Consider the following 17,478-nt stretch of genomic DNA (forward strand, 5'->3'; position numbering starts at 1 on the left):
ACCTGTCAATTCTTCTCAGCCTGAAGGCAGTTGATTCTTGCATCACAAAGTATCCTTCCCTGTCCAACTAGAGACTCCTTGCCCCTCTCCTTCACTTCTCAGTCCTGAGATACTCAGTAATTAGTGTAGTCTTTGCAACAGTTGCACATGGCAACCGAGGAACCTTTTGCAATATTACAGAGTTCATCTCACTCTTGAATTTGTGCACAAATATACAGGCCTAGATGTAACACGTGAAACCATGTGAAACGTGATATTAATCATAATCCTTTACAATAACAAGTAGATGGACGTTGAATACTAGAATCGAGTAGTTTTATTTTTTATAAAAGTATTTAATAAGATTGAATTAATTTTCAGAAATCAAAAATATTTTGGTTTTGTTGAATGATCTCTTTATGTTTTTGTTCCTTAATTTTGAGGCAATTTTGAATATTTAAAGAGAAAATAGTTTTTGAAAACGTGAGACCATTCTGATTTTTTAATTTTCTAACTTCCAATTTACATTTTTATATTAAAATTTTGAATGCTTGAAAACAACTACATATCGTTTTCAGTTCTTTGGATCATTGAAATGAATACAAGTCAAGATCATAATAGAAAGAAAATGACAGAACAGAAGAAAAATTTGAAAGGGACAAATAGAAAATTTCCAAATAAGAAAACTGCTTAAATTCTTTAAAACTGGCCACAATGAAAATTAAGACTTTATCGAGCATAATCCATGTGAAATTCTGAAATAAGACATTGTAAATTATTACTGAAGATTTAATTACTTGTGAAAATGAAAATAAGATAATTATTCTTATCAAATCCACACCTTGAACTTCAAGTCAGATTAAATCCTTACAACTTGATATTACTTGCTAAATGATTTCTTAAGCTGTTAATTAAAACATTGAGATGGAAAAGAATTATTCGTGTCACATGCGTAATTCATAGGTAACAAATGTAACTCTCTGGGCCGCAGCTTGCAAGATAAAGAAAATAATATCCATGAAACCAGCAAATTCGTCAAAAAGGACAAAGCCTCTGGAGTGTTTCTGTGTTTCTTGGATAATGATACTGGAAAGAGACTCTAACTCTTTTGATAGCATGAGATTATTTCTAGCAAAACACAAATATGCTTCAAATTAATGGTGTGAACAAAAAGGGGGCTATGTGATAAATCTGACACGCTCAGTGGGCCACATGGCAGGCCTGACAAGCTCAGTGACCGCAAGTAACCACACAGGGCAGGTAGTCGCGTCCCAGGCCCATAGCTTCCTTAGCAAAGGTCAGTCTTGACCTTAAGTAAGCCCTGTGCACTGTTCTTACACATCTAGGATAACATACATTTGAAATGTCAAAGGAATTTTCTAGACTCCTCAAAGGCACAACCACAGGCACCAGAGCACAGAGCACAGAACCCCTCGTTGCTATCTTGTTCCTGGCATACCCTCTCTGTGTGCTGTAAACGTTAATTATTAACTATCCTGTGCCGGCCAATGTAAAATATGTGTTTCTCCCTTTTGCTTTTTTTATCTAATCCAAGAGATTTCCTCGCGTTGCTTTCTCCTGCCTCCTTGATCTGCCACTGACAGATTTCATGTAACCTTCCTTATGGCTCCTCCTTTGATTCTAATGGATAAAATAAGCTGCAAAACTGCCATTCTCCAGAGCATTTTCTCAATCCCTTGATATCTTGCTTTAGGGCATGTCTTCAATCTTTGACTCTAATAAACTTTTATAAACTTCTCTCTATGTTTGGATGTCTTTTTGTCAACAGTTGTAATGATTTTCCATCGGATAAACATGGTAGGAAATATAGTCTTCACTTAACACCAAGTCTTTCAAACAGAGTGTATTAAGCATGTCTTATTTGTTCTAATATTTTTTTTAATGGGGAATATTGGAGAACAGTGTGTTTCTCCAAAGCCCAGCCAAGTCATTGTCCTTCAATCTAGTTGTGGAGGGCGCAGCTCAGCTTCAAGTCCAGTCACTGTTTTCAATCTTAGTTACAGGGGGCACAGCCCACCATCCCATGCAGGAATTGAACAAGCAACCTTGTTGTTGAGAGCTCGCACCCTAACCAACTGAGCCATCCGGTCGCCCCTCCGGCAGCTCAGTGGCAGCTCGTTGTCTTCAATCTAGTTGTGGAGGTCACAGCTCACTGGACCATGTGGGAATTGAACCAGCAACCCTGTTGTTCAGAGCTCACGCTCTAACCAACTGAGCCACCTGGCCACTCCTTATTCTAAAATTTTAACATCTGGGGCCTTACTGACCCTGGAGGGGTTATAGCCACCAAAACACAAAAATAATAGCCTGTTAGACTATCAGAAAGGGCTGAATTAAATGTGAAAACTCAACAGGGAAATTATGCCAAATTGAACAACTCTGACCTGGCTAGTTCACACTGAATGATTTCTGTAAGCCCAGGGGTCATTGGTAAAACCTCCGGGGCTCCAAAAGTCATTTTCCAAAAGATATAGATGGCAGTGGAAATCTTTGGTAAAAACAAGCAGACAACTGTAGGACTTTTGGGAAATTTCCCTGGCATTTAGTGCACATACTTAGATCTGTGCACAAATTACCATGCTATTCAGATACCCACAGTGTAGGTGAACAATAGAGCAGAGGCCTGCACAGTCTAAGCAGAAGCTCATAGCCTGGGTAACAAGACAGGGTAACGTTTACAGGTCGGAGAGCTGTAGGTAAGTCCAGCTGAAAGTGTGAAATTAGGTTCAGTATTCTGTGTCCCAGGTCCAGAGTTCAGGTAGCAGTGCAGACAGTCCAGGCCATACCTGTGTTAAGACAGGGGCAGAGAATACACAGCAGGTGCATCGAGGAAGACAGACGAGACCCTTCTTCCACTCCCCACCACCACTACCACACCCTATAAATGAATCTCTGCAAACAGCCCTGCCAAGAGTGTGAACAGAAGAAACTTTCTCCAAAACCAGGTAGCTTAACAAACAACCACTGAAATAGCTCAGTGGTTCTTGGCCCTGGCTGCACCCTGGCAAGTATTAAAGGACCGATGCCCAGGCCCCACCTTCTATGATTTGGATGCAATAGGTGTGGGATGAAGCCCCAGCATAAGTAACTTTACGAAGTTAGTCAAGTGCTTCTGAATGTGCAGTCAGGAATGAGAATCCCTGAGTTAGTTTACACACCTTAGGAAAGCAGTTTTCTGACTTTGGCTAAAACAGAACACAATCCCCAAGAACGTGGGTCCAAACTGTGGGAAGGCTTTTCAATCCATAATCAGATTCAGAGTGAGGTCATTAAAGGAAAACTTAAAGATTGTGGAGCAAGGGATCAAATTGTTCCCAGACGTTAACTGATTTTGAAAGCTGGTACAAAACCTTATCTGATGACCTGATTAAAGTTTTTTAACCTAGTTATTTTAAAAGAGGGTTTTGTTATAATATAAAGTGGGAGACTATCTAATCTCATATCTCCATTTAAACTCAAGTTTCAATACGACAGATATGGATTATGGGGTAGTAAAAGTTCTGATATCACAAGGTCTGATGGCAGAAAGAAGGGGGTTCAAATTCTGTACTGCCAATTATTAGCTGTGGGACCTTGGGTATGTAACTTAACCTCTCTGAGCCCCTATAACAGAGAAAATAATACGTTTCTCAGGAGGCTTGCAAGAATGAACTGGGATGGCTTATTAAAACATCTTTGTGAGGCTCTTTGACACTGGAACTACCTGGGATAACTCAGGGTTATGGCAAAAATGTTCAGGGAAGGTAGGACAAAGGCCATGGTCACCAGCCTCACCTGGACTTACCCGGGGCTACTGCAACATCTTTGGGAGAGGAGGCAGCCCTGGCTGATCAGTTGCAGGCATTCTTCACTCCGATGCTCTGCCATCGTGGTTTAAATACTTTCCATCCCTTCAATTGGACTGTGGATTAATTGGCTCTGTCTTGCTCTATTTTGAAGGCTGACTAGCTGGGCCTTTCACTCTCCTCTATGCAGAGCCCTATTTAGTAGAATTTCTACCTCCGGTCACTTCACAGGCCACTGATTAGCCATCAATGGTGCCCAGGGAAGACGGTGAGGACACGTGGCACCAATCATGCATAAAGAAGGCCTCTGAAGGAAGTTATGGGCATGTGGGGCCCTCTGTTGCATGGCCTGTGCAGTTCTTTGCTGGGCACTCCACCAGCAGGAGCTCATTAAACAGCAGCTGGAAACATCAAAAAACACTCAACCTTTCTGTTGTTTGTGTGGCTATGACTCAAAGTCCCCACTAGAGGGCAGGAAACTTTAAGATGATGGATTTTTTTTTTTTTTTTTACAGGTGAATAAACTGGATAAATTATAATAATTATGGGAATAATAAATAATCACAAATAACTTTTATTGCACATTGTCTAAGGGCCAGGAACCCCCCCAACACTTTATGTGCATTATTTCATTTAAGTTGTTTATTATGTTCTCTTCATCCAGTTCATATCATAAATTATAATTATGCAATTTTCAGTTTACTTGTTCTTCATTTCTGTCCCACCGCCGGACTAGAAGTTCCATGAGGACAGTGTCTGTTTAATTTACTGTTTTGTACTGATTAGTGAGTCTGGATCATTGTGGTAGTTGAATAAGTTCATATTGAATGAATAAATGTTGAGTGAAATGAATCTCGACCTCAAAACCAAAACGTGGGGGCTATTATTATTATAATAGCATTGTGTTTTGTTATTAGTAAAATTGTCTTAAAATTTGTGATGTCTCTTTTTAGGTATTTGAAGCTAATTATTAGGTAGTTGTCCCATAGTGTTCTTTCAATAGCTTTTATAAGTTTTATTTGGGGGGGGAAATGTTCTACTGCAGAGAATGATAGGCATTGTCAAAACTAAATTTTGATGAAAGATATTGTAATTATTTGGAACATTTGTGAATTTGCATTCAAAATAAGCTCCTGCAGTGCCAAACTCACACTAGGCACTGTTCTAAGGACATTGCATCTTTACAAAGGTGATATTATTGGCTCCATTTAGCCGATGGGAAAACTAAGGCACAGGGAGGTTTCTTATGTTAAGAAACTTGCCCAAGATTTCACAACTAGTAAGTGGCAGAGCCAGGATTCAAACCCAGGTATCAGATTCCAAGGACATAATCATTACACTACCTCTAAAATTCCCTTAAATGATTTTATACAATTATTTGATAAAATAGCAATTGCATAGGTAATGATTCTGATGGGCCACAGCAAAACAAATTTGGGAGAAGTTTTATGCATTTTTCCACAATGGACTTTCAATGTATTTGAAGCAACAGTATTGAGAAAAGAAATACCAATGGGTCAGAAGGTATCCTTGCTTCTCAAAATCTTGTTTATAGCCAAGAAGTTATTTTGTCATTACACGGTTAAAAATTATAAACTATAATCCTCTTTCCAAAAAACCAAACACACACACCAACTAACATGCAAAGGCCAGCCTACCGCAGGGCAGAGCTCTTGGCATGTCACTAGGAAAGACAAAGCGTACTGCACAGAAATCTTTCAATGTCATCAAAACACAACACCTTTTCAGCCAAGGAAGTTTTGCAATAAAAATAACATACAAGAACCATATGATTTAGCAAGGAGTAGATGCCTCGGTAGCGCACCCAAAAGAACTGAGAACAGGTCTTCAAACAAAAATCTGGATATGAATATTTACAGCAGCACTGTTCACAGTCACACTACTCACAATAGCCAAAGTGTCCATCAACAGACGAGTGGATAAACAAAAGATATATTCGTACAATGGAATATTGTGCAAAAGTGAAAAGGAAAGAAGTACTGATCTACGCTACAACATAGATGAACCGTGAAAACATGATGCTAAGTGAAAGAAGTGAGACATAAAAGGTCACCTATTGCATGGTTCCATTTATAGGAAGAGGCAAATCCATAGAAACAGAAAGCAGATTAGTGTTTGGGAGGTACTGGGGACGGGGGAAGAGGAAAACCTTGAGGTTGGGGTACCTTAAGCTTTCCCTGGAATTTCCAGTGGAAAGAACTTGAAAGTCCTTCACCAGGACAGCACCCATTCCTGTCCCATCCCCACTGTGTATGTGGCTCTCCTGGACTTTGGCTCTCAAAGCATCTCCCCTGTGGGCTTCCTTCTTCAAGTCTCTGAATCTCCACCCACCCAAGGCTGGCCCTTGGGTCACAATGCCTCCCGTTGGAGTGATTCTCTCTGGAGTAGTGCCCTAAGGGACAAGTGACACCTGTTGCCACCCAAGTCTCATAGAATAGCTGATCTCTTGGACAGGAGCAGACTTGGATCCTCTCGGTCTAATGTCCTTTACTATAAGCTTCAGTGAGAACTGCAGGAATAGTGGTTCCTTTAGTTAGTGATCGTGTTAGAACAATCACAGGCTTATCTCTCAGCCACAGACTTTACATTTCAGGTTCGGTTCAGTTTAAACACATACGGAAAAAGAAAATATTCTCTCAAATAACAGTGCATCTCATCCCTACTCCCATGTCTCCAACACTGAGCAAATGCAAAGCTTCTTTCTTGCTGCCCTAGAGAGTCTACCTGAATAATAAAGCACACCCTTTTAGCAGCAGCAGTCATCATTATCCAGACTCAATCATATTTTTCATTTATTCCTGAAGAATCCCTGGGTTATAATACAGTTGCCTTTTTTTTTCTGACACTACTTTTGTTGTTATCTCAAGTCACAGGGAAAGGAAAGTTTATTCAAGAAATGGTATTGGGACAATTGGGCACTTATTTGGAGAATAAAAAGAGCTACATCTCTGCCTTATACTTAACACTCTAACATTAAAATCAGTTCCAAATGGGTTAAAGGTTGGATGTTAAAAGAGAGAGAGAGAAACCATATGAAGCAAGAGGGAACTTAAGCTTCTAAAAGGCATGAAAGTGGCCGCTGATAGCCTCTCCTACTTCTCACTGAAATAGCTACAAAGATGCACCCATAGAAACAGACAACTGTTAATACTAAAGGTGAAGACTGACAACTCAATGCCAAAATATAGTGGAAATCCAATTTTATGGCCAGTGCAGCAGGACCAGCATGGAGGGTCCCTCTTGCCTTCTGCTCATGATAGAGAGACATCCTGTTCAAAAGGGATGAAAAAGTTTGGGCTATCTTACACTGCTTGTCTCTTTGAGAGACCCAGGGACTCAAACAACTAGGCGGATGGCTCTCTAGTGCAGTGAAGAACTTTAGAAATATCCAGACACCACCTCAGACTAATTAAATCAGGCTGTTTAGGGGAAGCACTGAAACACTGGTATTTTTAAAAAACTCCTGAGGTGGTTTTACCATGTAGTCAGACTGATAACCAACCAGTCTTCTGCATATGTTCTTCTGCATACTGTGTTCCCCAAAAATAAGACCTAGCCTGACAATCAGCTCTAATGCATCTTTTGGAGCAAAAAGTAATATAAGACGTGGTCTTATTTTACTATAAGACTGATTAATATAATATAATATAATATAATATAATATAATATAATATACCGGGTATTATATTAATTTTTGCTCCAAAAGATGCATTAGAGCTGACTGTCCAGCTAGGTCTTATTTTCGGGGAAACACGGTATGTATTTCTCAGATGCTATTCTATAGGGCAGGTAGAAAGATCAGGAGATTGTCTCTCCCATTTTGACCACCCTGCATCATTTGTGACATTTCTTTCCTTCCTTACAGTCTGGAATGCCCCTCTTCACTGTTTCCTCTCCTACCATTTTTATTTCACTTTTCCAGTTTTCAACATTATCTTCTGACTTCTGCCGGCCCCTTAAATAGCGATCTTCCCAGAACTTGGTATCTTGAATTATCTTGAAATCTCCTAAATTAGAGATTTCATTCCATTCTAAGACTTCAGCTGCCACGTGTAAGCTGAAGATTTCCATTCTCATGAGGTCAGGTGGGCATTTTCACCTCCATAAACCCTCTTTCAGGAGTGCATGTCCACTCTACTCATAGGCACACCCAGCCCAAGCCAGGATAACAGAAAAGGTCCTGATGAGGTGAGAAAAAGAGAGTGAGACCTTTTTAAAAAACATAATAGTACAGCAATAATGCTAAGAAGTAGTCTTCCAGAAACTCCACCAGCCTAGACCATTCATCCTCTCCTTCAATTCTTAGAACATAATGATGGCCCAGATGCCATCATTACAAGAGAAAGAAGTTAGATCCTGAGACAAGAGAGGAGAAAGGAGAAAATAGGAATGCATGGAGGAAGCCTCTCTGTCCATCCAGCATAAACTTGAACAAGCAAACAGAAAAGGGGGACTGAAAAGGGAAAAGAAAGAGCTATTTGGACCATCCCTCAATTCTATGTATACCTGTCTAATGATAAAACTTTTCCAATCATGAACTGAACTGTATCGTTTTCATAAATGATGACATTTACATTTCTCTACCAAGCATCTAGCTCACTCCCGATGATCCAAAGACCATAGGCACCTGAAACATAAGATCTAAAACAAAGCCCTCCTCTCCTTTGCCCCCCCAGTCTGCTTCTTCCCTGTGCCATCTCTGTGACTAGAACTACCACTTCTCTACCTGGTATGGGTTAAATTGTGTCCTCCAAGATTCATAGGTTGAAGTTCTAACACCAGAACCTCAGAATGTGACTCTATTTGGAAATAGAGTCATTGCAGATTTAACTAATTGAATTAAGATGAGATCATTAGTGGGCCCTAATCCAATATGACTGGTGTCCTTCCTGAAGGAAGAAAAGGAGAAATTTTGACACAGAGACATACACACAGGGAGAACGCCATGTGAATATAAAGGCAGAGACCAGGTGATGCTTCTACAAGCCAAGGAGCACCAAAGATTGTCAGCAAACTGCCAGAGTTAGGTGAGAAGCATGGAACAGATTCTCTCTTCCAGCCCCGAGAAGGAACTAACTCTGCTGACTGATACCTTGTTCTCAGACTTCGAGCCTCTGGAACTGTAGACAATAGATTACTTTCGTTTAAGCCACTACATTTGTGGTCCTTTGTTTTGTTTTGCAGCCCTAGCACACAAACATACTACTCAATGAAAATGAAGCCTCCGTCTCTTACCCCTGTATCCAACAGTAGCACATCCACAATCCATATTCACATCCACAATCCACATTCACATCCACAATCTAATCTACCTCCACAGTCCACATCCAATGACTAGCAATTTCTGGTACTTTGTTCTGTTTTGCAGCCCTAGCAAACTGACACACTACTCAATGAAGATGGATCCTCCATCTTTCACCACCACACCCAATGGCTGGATCCCATCCAGTTAACCTCCAAAACTTCCCTAAATCCAGTCTCTACTGTTTCCATTGCCTCCATAGGTGTCTTGGGTAACTGGGAAATCAATTAGTCCCTGGTAGAAGATAGAAAAGGCACTTCGTTGACTAAATGGAGCAAGGATAGGTTGAAGCTGGGGCAACAGGCAAAGGGTCTTGGATTCAGAGGGGAATCCGAGATGGTGGGGCTGGCAAGCAGAGGGTGAGGGTGCACCGAGCTGTGGGTAAGATCAACACCAACTTACTGCTTGGTTGCAAAATGCTGAGACCTCAGAGGCTGCATCGAATGTCAAAGAGGTGGGGTTTGGCTAGAGGCCTGGACTCCCTTGGGCTCTTTCCCCAAGGAAGGCTTTGGGGCTGGGCTTTCTCCTGAGATGTGCGTTGGGAGTGAGAGGAGACCTTGGGGACACCTTTGCTACTGGTTTCCCTAGGACATGGCTGCAGCATGCACATCCCTGGCACCAGCTTTGTGAGGCTGCAGAGGGTGTTCCTTTTCCAACTGCAAACTGAATGGGCTGGTTTGCTGATGAGCGTCCAGGTTCCAGTCCAAGAGGGGTGAGCCGAGCAAGCACTCGGCATTCCCCAGCTCTGCTAGGAAACGGCAGGCTTCACCATAGCTCTTGGAATTGGAGTCTAAACTTCGGGATCAAGCAGTGAAGGACCTGGAAATACAGCACCTCCTTGGACCCCCAGAAGGACGCTGAACAGCTGTGCTTGCCTTTCTCTTTATTCCCTTACTCCTCGCCTCACCCCTGGGCCCCTCAATCTCCTACTCCCCATTCACTCCTTTCCCCCTTCATCCTCCTGCTGTCCCAACGTCCTCACTCTTCTCCCACCCAACCAATCCTCCTTGCTACTACCACCTTCTTCCTCCATTCTTTCCTTCCCTCTTCCTTCCTTTCCTCCTCCACAGTTCCCTCCTCCCCCTGACTTTTCCTTTCCCCCGCATTTCTCCTCCTCTTCCCCCGTTTTCCTCTAGCTGGTCTTTCTCTCCTCCCCTAGCTTTACTCCTTCCCCACCTTTCCACTTGGCCCTACATTTCCCTCCGCTTTTCTTTTCGCTTACATTTTCCTTCCCCCAATATCCCCCTGTCCCTCCCCCTCATCTCTCTCCCTCCCCTGCATCTTTCCACCTTCCCTCCTCACTTCCCTCCCCAATCCCCATTTGCTCTGCCACCTCCCACCCCGCCCCCTGCCCCTCCCCTCAGTGTTTGCTTTTCTCCCGGATCCGGATGAAGGGGTTGCCCTGCCAATGTCTGTGCCCTGCCCACTTCTGGCAGGTGGGGTCTCTCCTCATGGCTGAGGGCTCCAGGACTCAGGCCCCGGGAAAAGGGCCCCCACTCAGCATCCAACTCCTGCGAGCCCAGTACGAAGGCTTGAGGCAGCAGCAGAGGGCCCAGGGCCACCTTGTGGTACTCCCGAAAGGTAGGGCTGGGCAGGTGCTGGGAGCTGCAGTAGAGGGGAAGAGGGCCTGGCTGTGGGTGGAATGGGGGGGGGGGGGGCTTGAGCTGCCAGCAAGGCAGAACCAGAACTCTGCCGGCCCTCCTGGTGGGGAAGAGCAGGTGTGCAGACCACCTGAAGTCAGAGCTAGAGCAGGGTAGATACAGGGTAGGCTGATACAGAGCAGGCTGATACAGGGTAGCTCTGCTAGGCTCAGTCCCCTGCCAGCTGAGCCAGGGGCCTCAGCCAGGCATCTGGCCGGCCGCCTGCTGTTCCTTGGCCTCTGCTCTTGTGTTCTGATCTTGCTGGACTGGTCTGCCTGGTGAGCTGGGCTTGGCCCCCCTGCTAGGCCAGGTGGGGAGATGCGAGCTCAGCCTCCTGGCTGGCCTCACCAAGGCACCTCCTACAAACCTGAGAAACTGGCTCCGGAGAAGGAAGACATGGCATTCCCGACAGCCTGGGCACTAGCTAGAGGAAGCACAGGACTCAGGGATCCACTAGGGGTCCTGGCTCAGGGAACTCAGTCATCACAGCCTCAAACAGCAGCCAGGGGGGTCCAAGGAGACACTGAAGCCCCCTCTTCAAAGGGGGGGAGCCTCTTCCCTTCAGGAACTCAGATTTCATTACAGGAGGAAGTTAGGAGCATATAGCTCAGAAATCACGCGATTGTCAAACCTGAGCCCTTTATCCTCTAACAGAGGAACAGGTTCAAGAAGGTAAGGAGATCCCCTGAAAGGTCAAGCCTGTGCCTGGGAGTTTCTACAGTTATTTGGACAGTTCGGGACTTGTTGAGTGACCCATCCTGCACTGGGCCAGGCTGGGAAGAAATCAGGGGCCAAAGGGACCTCACTGCCTGGGACAGGACGTGTGCAGCCTTTTGGAGACAAAAGTGGCACTTCTGAGCCAAAGGCACCCATCTCATATTACTTAGGTTGTTGCCAACCAGTGCAATCCCTTTGAACTGAATTGGCACAGCCAAATAGCACCACCCTCCCATCTTTGCAGGGCATAAGCTGAAAGGTTCTTAAAGCCCTACCCCATCCTCCAGGATGTTGATTCGTTCAGTCGCTCAGCAAGCACTTATTAAATTAAACCACGATCAAATGAAAGCATCATGCTTAACCCACCTGTGATCCAGACTCACAAATCCCTGTAATGGGCACGTCCGAAAGGTAGCTCCAACTCCATGTGCCCCGTGGTATTCACCATCCCTGTCCCAACCCTCCCTCTGGCCCTTTCTCCTGCATTCTATAACTCTGAGCTCCTGCCTCCATCATTACCAAGTCATCACTTAGGCATATTAGTGCAAGGAGTGTGCAGGATTCTGCCTTCTCAGGGACGACTTCTGACCCCCAGGCTGGGTCCGGGCCTTTTAAGGCACTTCTAACAATGTACAATTCTGCATTTTTCTCTAATTGTGAGAAGTCACACACTGCCTGATGGAGTGGTCCTATACTTGGTCTCTGAAAAGCTTGCATCCCAGCTCCACCACTTTCTTGCTATGTACAGCTTTGAACAAGTTATGTAAATTCTCTGTGACTCGGGTTCCTTATCTGTCCACTGGGAATAACTGTAGTACCTAAATTACAGGGTTGTGATAGGAATGAAGTGGATTGATACCTACAAAGGTCTTCAGGACTTTCTGTGCTGATTGGCTGAGGACCAGGTCGCTTAGGTCTCATAAATCTGAATTGGAAGGACACTGGAAGCATTTAGACTGGGTATGAAGAATAAGGTAGTTAGTTCTCCAGGGTAAGTTTACAAAAATGAGGTGAAAATGATGCTAGAGAGACCAAAAAAAATCAATTTTGCCTATATTTTAGCAGCAGGGTAGATGGTGATGCCATTCACTGAGATAGGGAATATATTCCGCAGGGAGAGATGAATTTCTTGGCGAACACGCTGCATTCGAGATAGTTGTCTGTAGGACTTCCAACCAGCCTGCTTCCCAGGAGAGATATCTGGGCTGGAGATATAGATTTGGGGTCATCGATATATAGGTGGTAGTTGAGGCCATGGGCATGGGGTAAAATTGTGGCAGTTCGATGTGTACATTGACAAGATGCTGGGATGAACATTAGAGTTCTGGAATATTCCAGACACTTACATTCATACTGGGACAAGCCAACGAAGAGAAGTGAGGGAAGACAGAGAGAGTAGGTATAGTACAGCCTTTAAAAGGCAGGAAACTTGACACATGCTGAACCTTGTATAACTATGGATGAACTTGGAGGACATTATACTCAGTGAAATAAGCCATTCAGAAAAAGACAAATGCTGTATGATATTACTTCTATGAGGCACCTGGAGGGGTCAAATTCATAGGAAGTAGAAGGGTGGTTGCTAAGAGCAGGGAGGAGGGAGAAACGGAGAGTTGTGGTTTAAGGGGCATAGAGTTTTAGTTTGGGGTGATGAAAAAGTTCTGGAGATCAGCTACATGACAATATGAATCTACTTAACTCTACTGAACTGTAACCCTAAATATGGTTATGATGGTAAATTGTATGTCATGTGTGTTGTACCACAATTAAATATTTTTTAAATGGTAGGGGGAAAAAACAGGAGATATTAATGTCACAAAGCCAAGCGAGCAGAGGGAATTTAGAAGTTAGTGATCCTCTGCGTCCAAAACACAGAGAGACCCAGGAAGATGGGGTGGCCATTGAGATCGGCTCCTACTAAAAACTGTGTCTTAAGACATTGGGTTGTGTTTGGAAGGGCAGGTATTCTGGGAGTTGGTTAATGGAAGGAAGAACCCTGGAATTAGCTTTCTTCATCCTGTCTTAGCATTATGGAGAGGACCTAGGTTCTAGAAATGCAGTTCCAAGTAGCAGTATGGTTGTCCTGATGCAACAAAAGGGCACCTTGGGACCTGAGCTGGGGTCTAGGAAGCCCCTGTGCCCCGGTGGTTGGTGTCCAAAAGGCATATGCTTTTGTCACATTCACGTTCAGGTAACGTGGGAGTCATCATATGTAGAAATGGAATGGGGATGGGAAATCATATCTGGGCTGGGTGCTTTATGTGCATTTCATCTAACATTCCCAACAACCCTGTAAGGCAGCTCCTCTTTCCATATCTCCATTCCCCATTCCTTCATCCCAGCTGAAGAGAGAAATCAAGGAGGAACTCAAAATACCTGTTCCCCAACTGCATCTGCTGGCAAACTGAACCAAGGATGGAGAATTAAGGAAGCATCACATCCCTGTTTTCCTCTGTTCTCAAATAAGTACATAACATTTTGAATATTTGTAAAGGTTTTCATGTTTGTTACACTAAGAAAATAGTAGTGCAAGTACGAAGCAGGAACAAAGCTTCAGTCTTACCATTGGAATTAGCGTTTCCGGGACTGTAACTGTTTGCAGAGATGGCTACCCTGGCCCTCTGTTTCTCTTGGATTCCCAGAACTGGAGCTCGGGGGCTTCCTTATGATTTTATTCCTCCAACACCATTTCCCCACTTCTGCCATGCACTTTGTAGGGCCTCCTGCGGTGACAAATGCCAGCATGCTCAAGAGGGCTTCACTGACCATTCAGAGGGAACTGCAGGCTTGTCACAGACCTATTTTCTATAGGAACATACCTTTCATTCCCACAACACTTGCTGCCACCAAGAGTTGACTGTAAACTATTATGTTCCACAAGGTGGTAAAAATATGTCCCCGAGGAAGAAGACAGACTGGTCTGCGCCCTCATCCCTGAAGCCAGTTCAGGGAAGCAGTAGGTTTTGCAAATGTGTCCCCAGAACAGTGTCTATGTGATAGACAGATAAAGGCCAGTCCTCCAAAAGACGCTGCTTTGAAACACAGCTCCTCCCTCCTCTGCCCTGGATGGTAAATCCAGTACCAGAATCCCAGGACACAAACTTCGTAAGTCTTTTCCACTGGTGAGTGGATGTGAGTCCTCACGTGGGTGACCCTGTGCGTGCCTTGCTTCTTGCCATTCTTTCAGTTTGAAATGCTAGTCCCCTCGCTCTTCCTAGGGGTTACTGCTCATTGGAGTCAGAAACTGAAGTCTATTATTAAACTCTATTATGCTTAAGGTTCTCTCCATAGCATTGGTTACCAACTGAAATTTTATTATAATATATTCATTTGCTTATTGTTTTTCTACCCCACTGCAACACATCATAAAGGTATGGATTTTGTCTCAGTGTTCACTCCGTATTCCCAGGACCTAGAATAAATAATGCCTGGCACATAATAAGTGCTCAATAAGTATTTGTTGGATGAATGAAAAATTGTTTGTGTGAGAGAGACAGCGAGAGAGACAGTTTGCATGGGTGGGAGGGAGTGCCTGTGTGTGGGCATATATGCGTGGAATCATGTGTGTGTCCATATATGTGTGTACACACACGTACAATGTATGGGTACCTGGCGTGCTTTATGTTTGGGGCATAGCCTTCTTTCAGCTTAAAAGCTCTGAGACCCCCAAATGAGAGCTGCCCAGGTCCTTTCCAGTGGTGACCCTGCTGTGTCTTGCTTTCTCAGGAGGGAACTCACCTGCTCCTGCTGAATCCATGGTCAGTGCTGTTTGGATTAACAAGGAGCGAAGGCACTCACTGCCCTTGAACAAGATGGACCCCGAGCCAGCGGGGATGCTCGAGGAGGCTGACAGAGGCTGTCTTCAGAGCCCTGAGTCTCCATGGCACACACACCTACAGATGCACTGCCTGGTCCAAACCTTCCGCCAGGAAGCCAGTCATCAGGTAAAACACAAGGGCAAGCTCATGGGGTCTGAGCAAAGGCTCCCTCATGAAGGAGACCCAGGCTTGTTTGAAAACAAGCAGATGACTCAGGAAGAGACGGCAATCCCAGAGATCCCAGAGGCAGCCCAGCAGGAGTGTCCGGTGGCCAATACGCAAACAAAGGCAGTGGGATCCAGCTTAAACATCGGCATTCCGTGCCCTTCTTCCACCACGAACCCACATAGGTCTGGAAAAGCAGCTCATTATCCATTTCCCCAGAGGAAAACTCCCCGAATCTCCCAAGCTGCCCGGAACCTGGGCTTATATGGCCCAGCCTGAAGCTTTCTACTCAGCCAAATGTCCGAACCTTGAGGCCACCTCTGGCCTCATCCAAGATCCCAGGAGGCAGAGCCACAACTAGGGCCTCTAACTATGAGCAGTCCTGGACTAACTCAATGATAGGGATTGTGGGAAATGAACTTCACAGTGGACACATGGTGTAGTCCTTCAAAAAAGAAGAGATTGCTCAGGCCACGCTGCTCACAGTTCAGAATGAAAGAGTGCTTGCTGTCAGATCAATGCAGCCCCCTTCTGCTTGTACAAGAAGACTTTGCTACGGAGCCCTGGGTGCCCACATCATGGAGAAGTGCAGTAGGACATCTGTTTAGTCCCTAGAACCAGGGAATTTTAAGACATGAAACCAGGATCCTAGCCAGTGGAATGCCCTAACAGTGCCCTGGAGTCAAGGGACATGGATTTATCGTGATTCTTTTTGTGAATAATTAGTAAGAGCCAATTGTTAATCTTTTTATAGTCTAACGAAAAACAAGGAATTTTTCTACAAAAAAAAAGTTTGAGTTCAATATCTTCTGGTGATTTCTCCCATGTTCTGGAGAAGATGAGCTCTGAGAATTGCCCTTTTCTGGTTGCTCTGCCTGGAGGCCAGCTCATTGAGAAGTCACTACTTTCACTGGTAGTGACCACACCATTTCAGCTTAAGCCTCCCAAAGTATGGTCACCCTGGATAAAAAGGGTCAGAACAATGCCACCTAATATTTGGTGTGTTGAAGCGGTCTAGGAATGGTTGGTCATCTTTCATCTCTCACTGAGACTGCACATACCAGCCTCGTCACAGATTTATTGCCTTCTGTCCTTCCCTCCATCTTTCCTTCTATTCCTTCTTCGCTCCCTCCCTTCCTCCCTTCCTGTCTCCTCCCCTGCCTGCCTTTCTACCTGCCTTCCTTTCTACCTTTCTATGTGTCTTCTCTCTGTGCTTTTCTTTCTATCTCCCTCCCTCTTCAAATTAAGTTCTATTAAACACTGCCAACCATTGATGATATATGGTAATAGGAGCCAGAGTAGAAAAAGCCAAAGAAATGCTCCTGCTTGGAAAATATGTGTTTCCCACAAATTGTTCCCTTTTCAGCCAAATTTGGACCACTTATATCCTTCCTGGTACATTTTAAACCTAAGACAAAGTGAAGCATGTGTTACTTGAGTGATGGGGAATAAAGTATGTCTTCCCTAGTCAATGTTTAACTTCAGTAATGATATTTAAACACATCTAAGGTGACTTTTCCTCACATCGAATTCTCTCTCTGTAAAGTTTCACCCACATCTTTCCCCCCCATGGTAATCCAGTCTTGCCCATCTACATCCAGAGTTATTAACCAAGATTGTTATTACCTGTCAAAAATATGGATGTGCCTGCTGCTTTGCCACCCAGAAATTCACTCTAATTTGAAGATTCATTGTGATTCTTTTTGTGAATAATTAATAAGAACCAGTTGTTAATCTTTCTACAATCTAATGAAAAACAAGGACATTTTCTGGAAAAAAAAACTTTGTCCTTTGCTTTTGTTTTACAAAGGATTCCCCCTTTCTACAGTGTGTCCATCAAGGACTGGCTACGTTTTCCTGCTGTTACAAACAACCCTCAACTCTCACAACAGAAGGTGGGGTTTTTTTTCCACTCATGAAAAATCCACTGGGAATTTGGGCAAACTCCTAAGGCAGCTGTCCTCTATCTATTACCAGCAATTCGGCTGCTTCAATCTTGTGGCACCGCCATATCAACACTGGTTTCCCTT

At 44.1% G+C, this 17,478-nt stretch overlaps 1 protein-coding gene across 1 annotated transcript; it reads left to right on the forward strand.

The window, feature by feature from the left end:
- The first annotated feature begins 8,978 nt into the window (after positions 1 to 8,978).
- C16H9orf152 (chromosome 16 C9orf152 homolog) lies at positions 8,979 to 16,970 on the forward strand. The gene is made up of 2 exons (XM_019734145.3): positions 8,979 to 10,689; positions 15,192 to 16,970. Exons 1-2 carry the CDS (start codon positions 10,497 to 10,499, stop codon positions 15,725 to 15,727), a joined length of 729 nt encoding a protein of 242 aa, XP_019589704.3. The 5' UTR covers positions 8,979 to 10,496; the 3' UTR covers positions 15,728 to 16,970.
- Positions 16,971 to 17,478: the final 508 nt, after the last annotated feature.

This window comes from Rhinolophus sinicus, chromosome 16 (assembly GCF_057876585.1).
Source record: "Rhinolophus sinicus isolate RSI-liver-muscle chromosome 16, RSI-T2T, whole genome shotgun sequence".
In the NCBI taxonomy this organism is placed as follows: domain Eukaryota; kingdom Metazoa; phylum Chordata; class Mammalia; order Chiroptera; family Rhinolophidae; genus Rhinolophus; species Rhinolophus sinicus.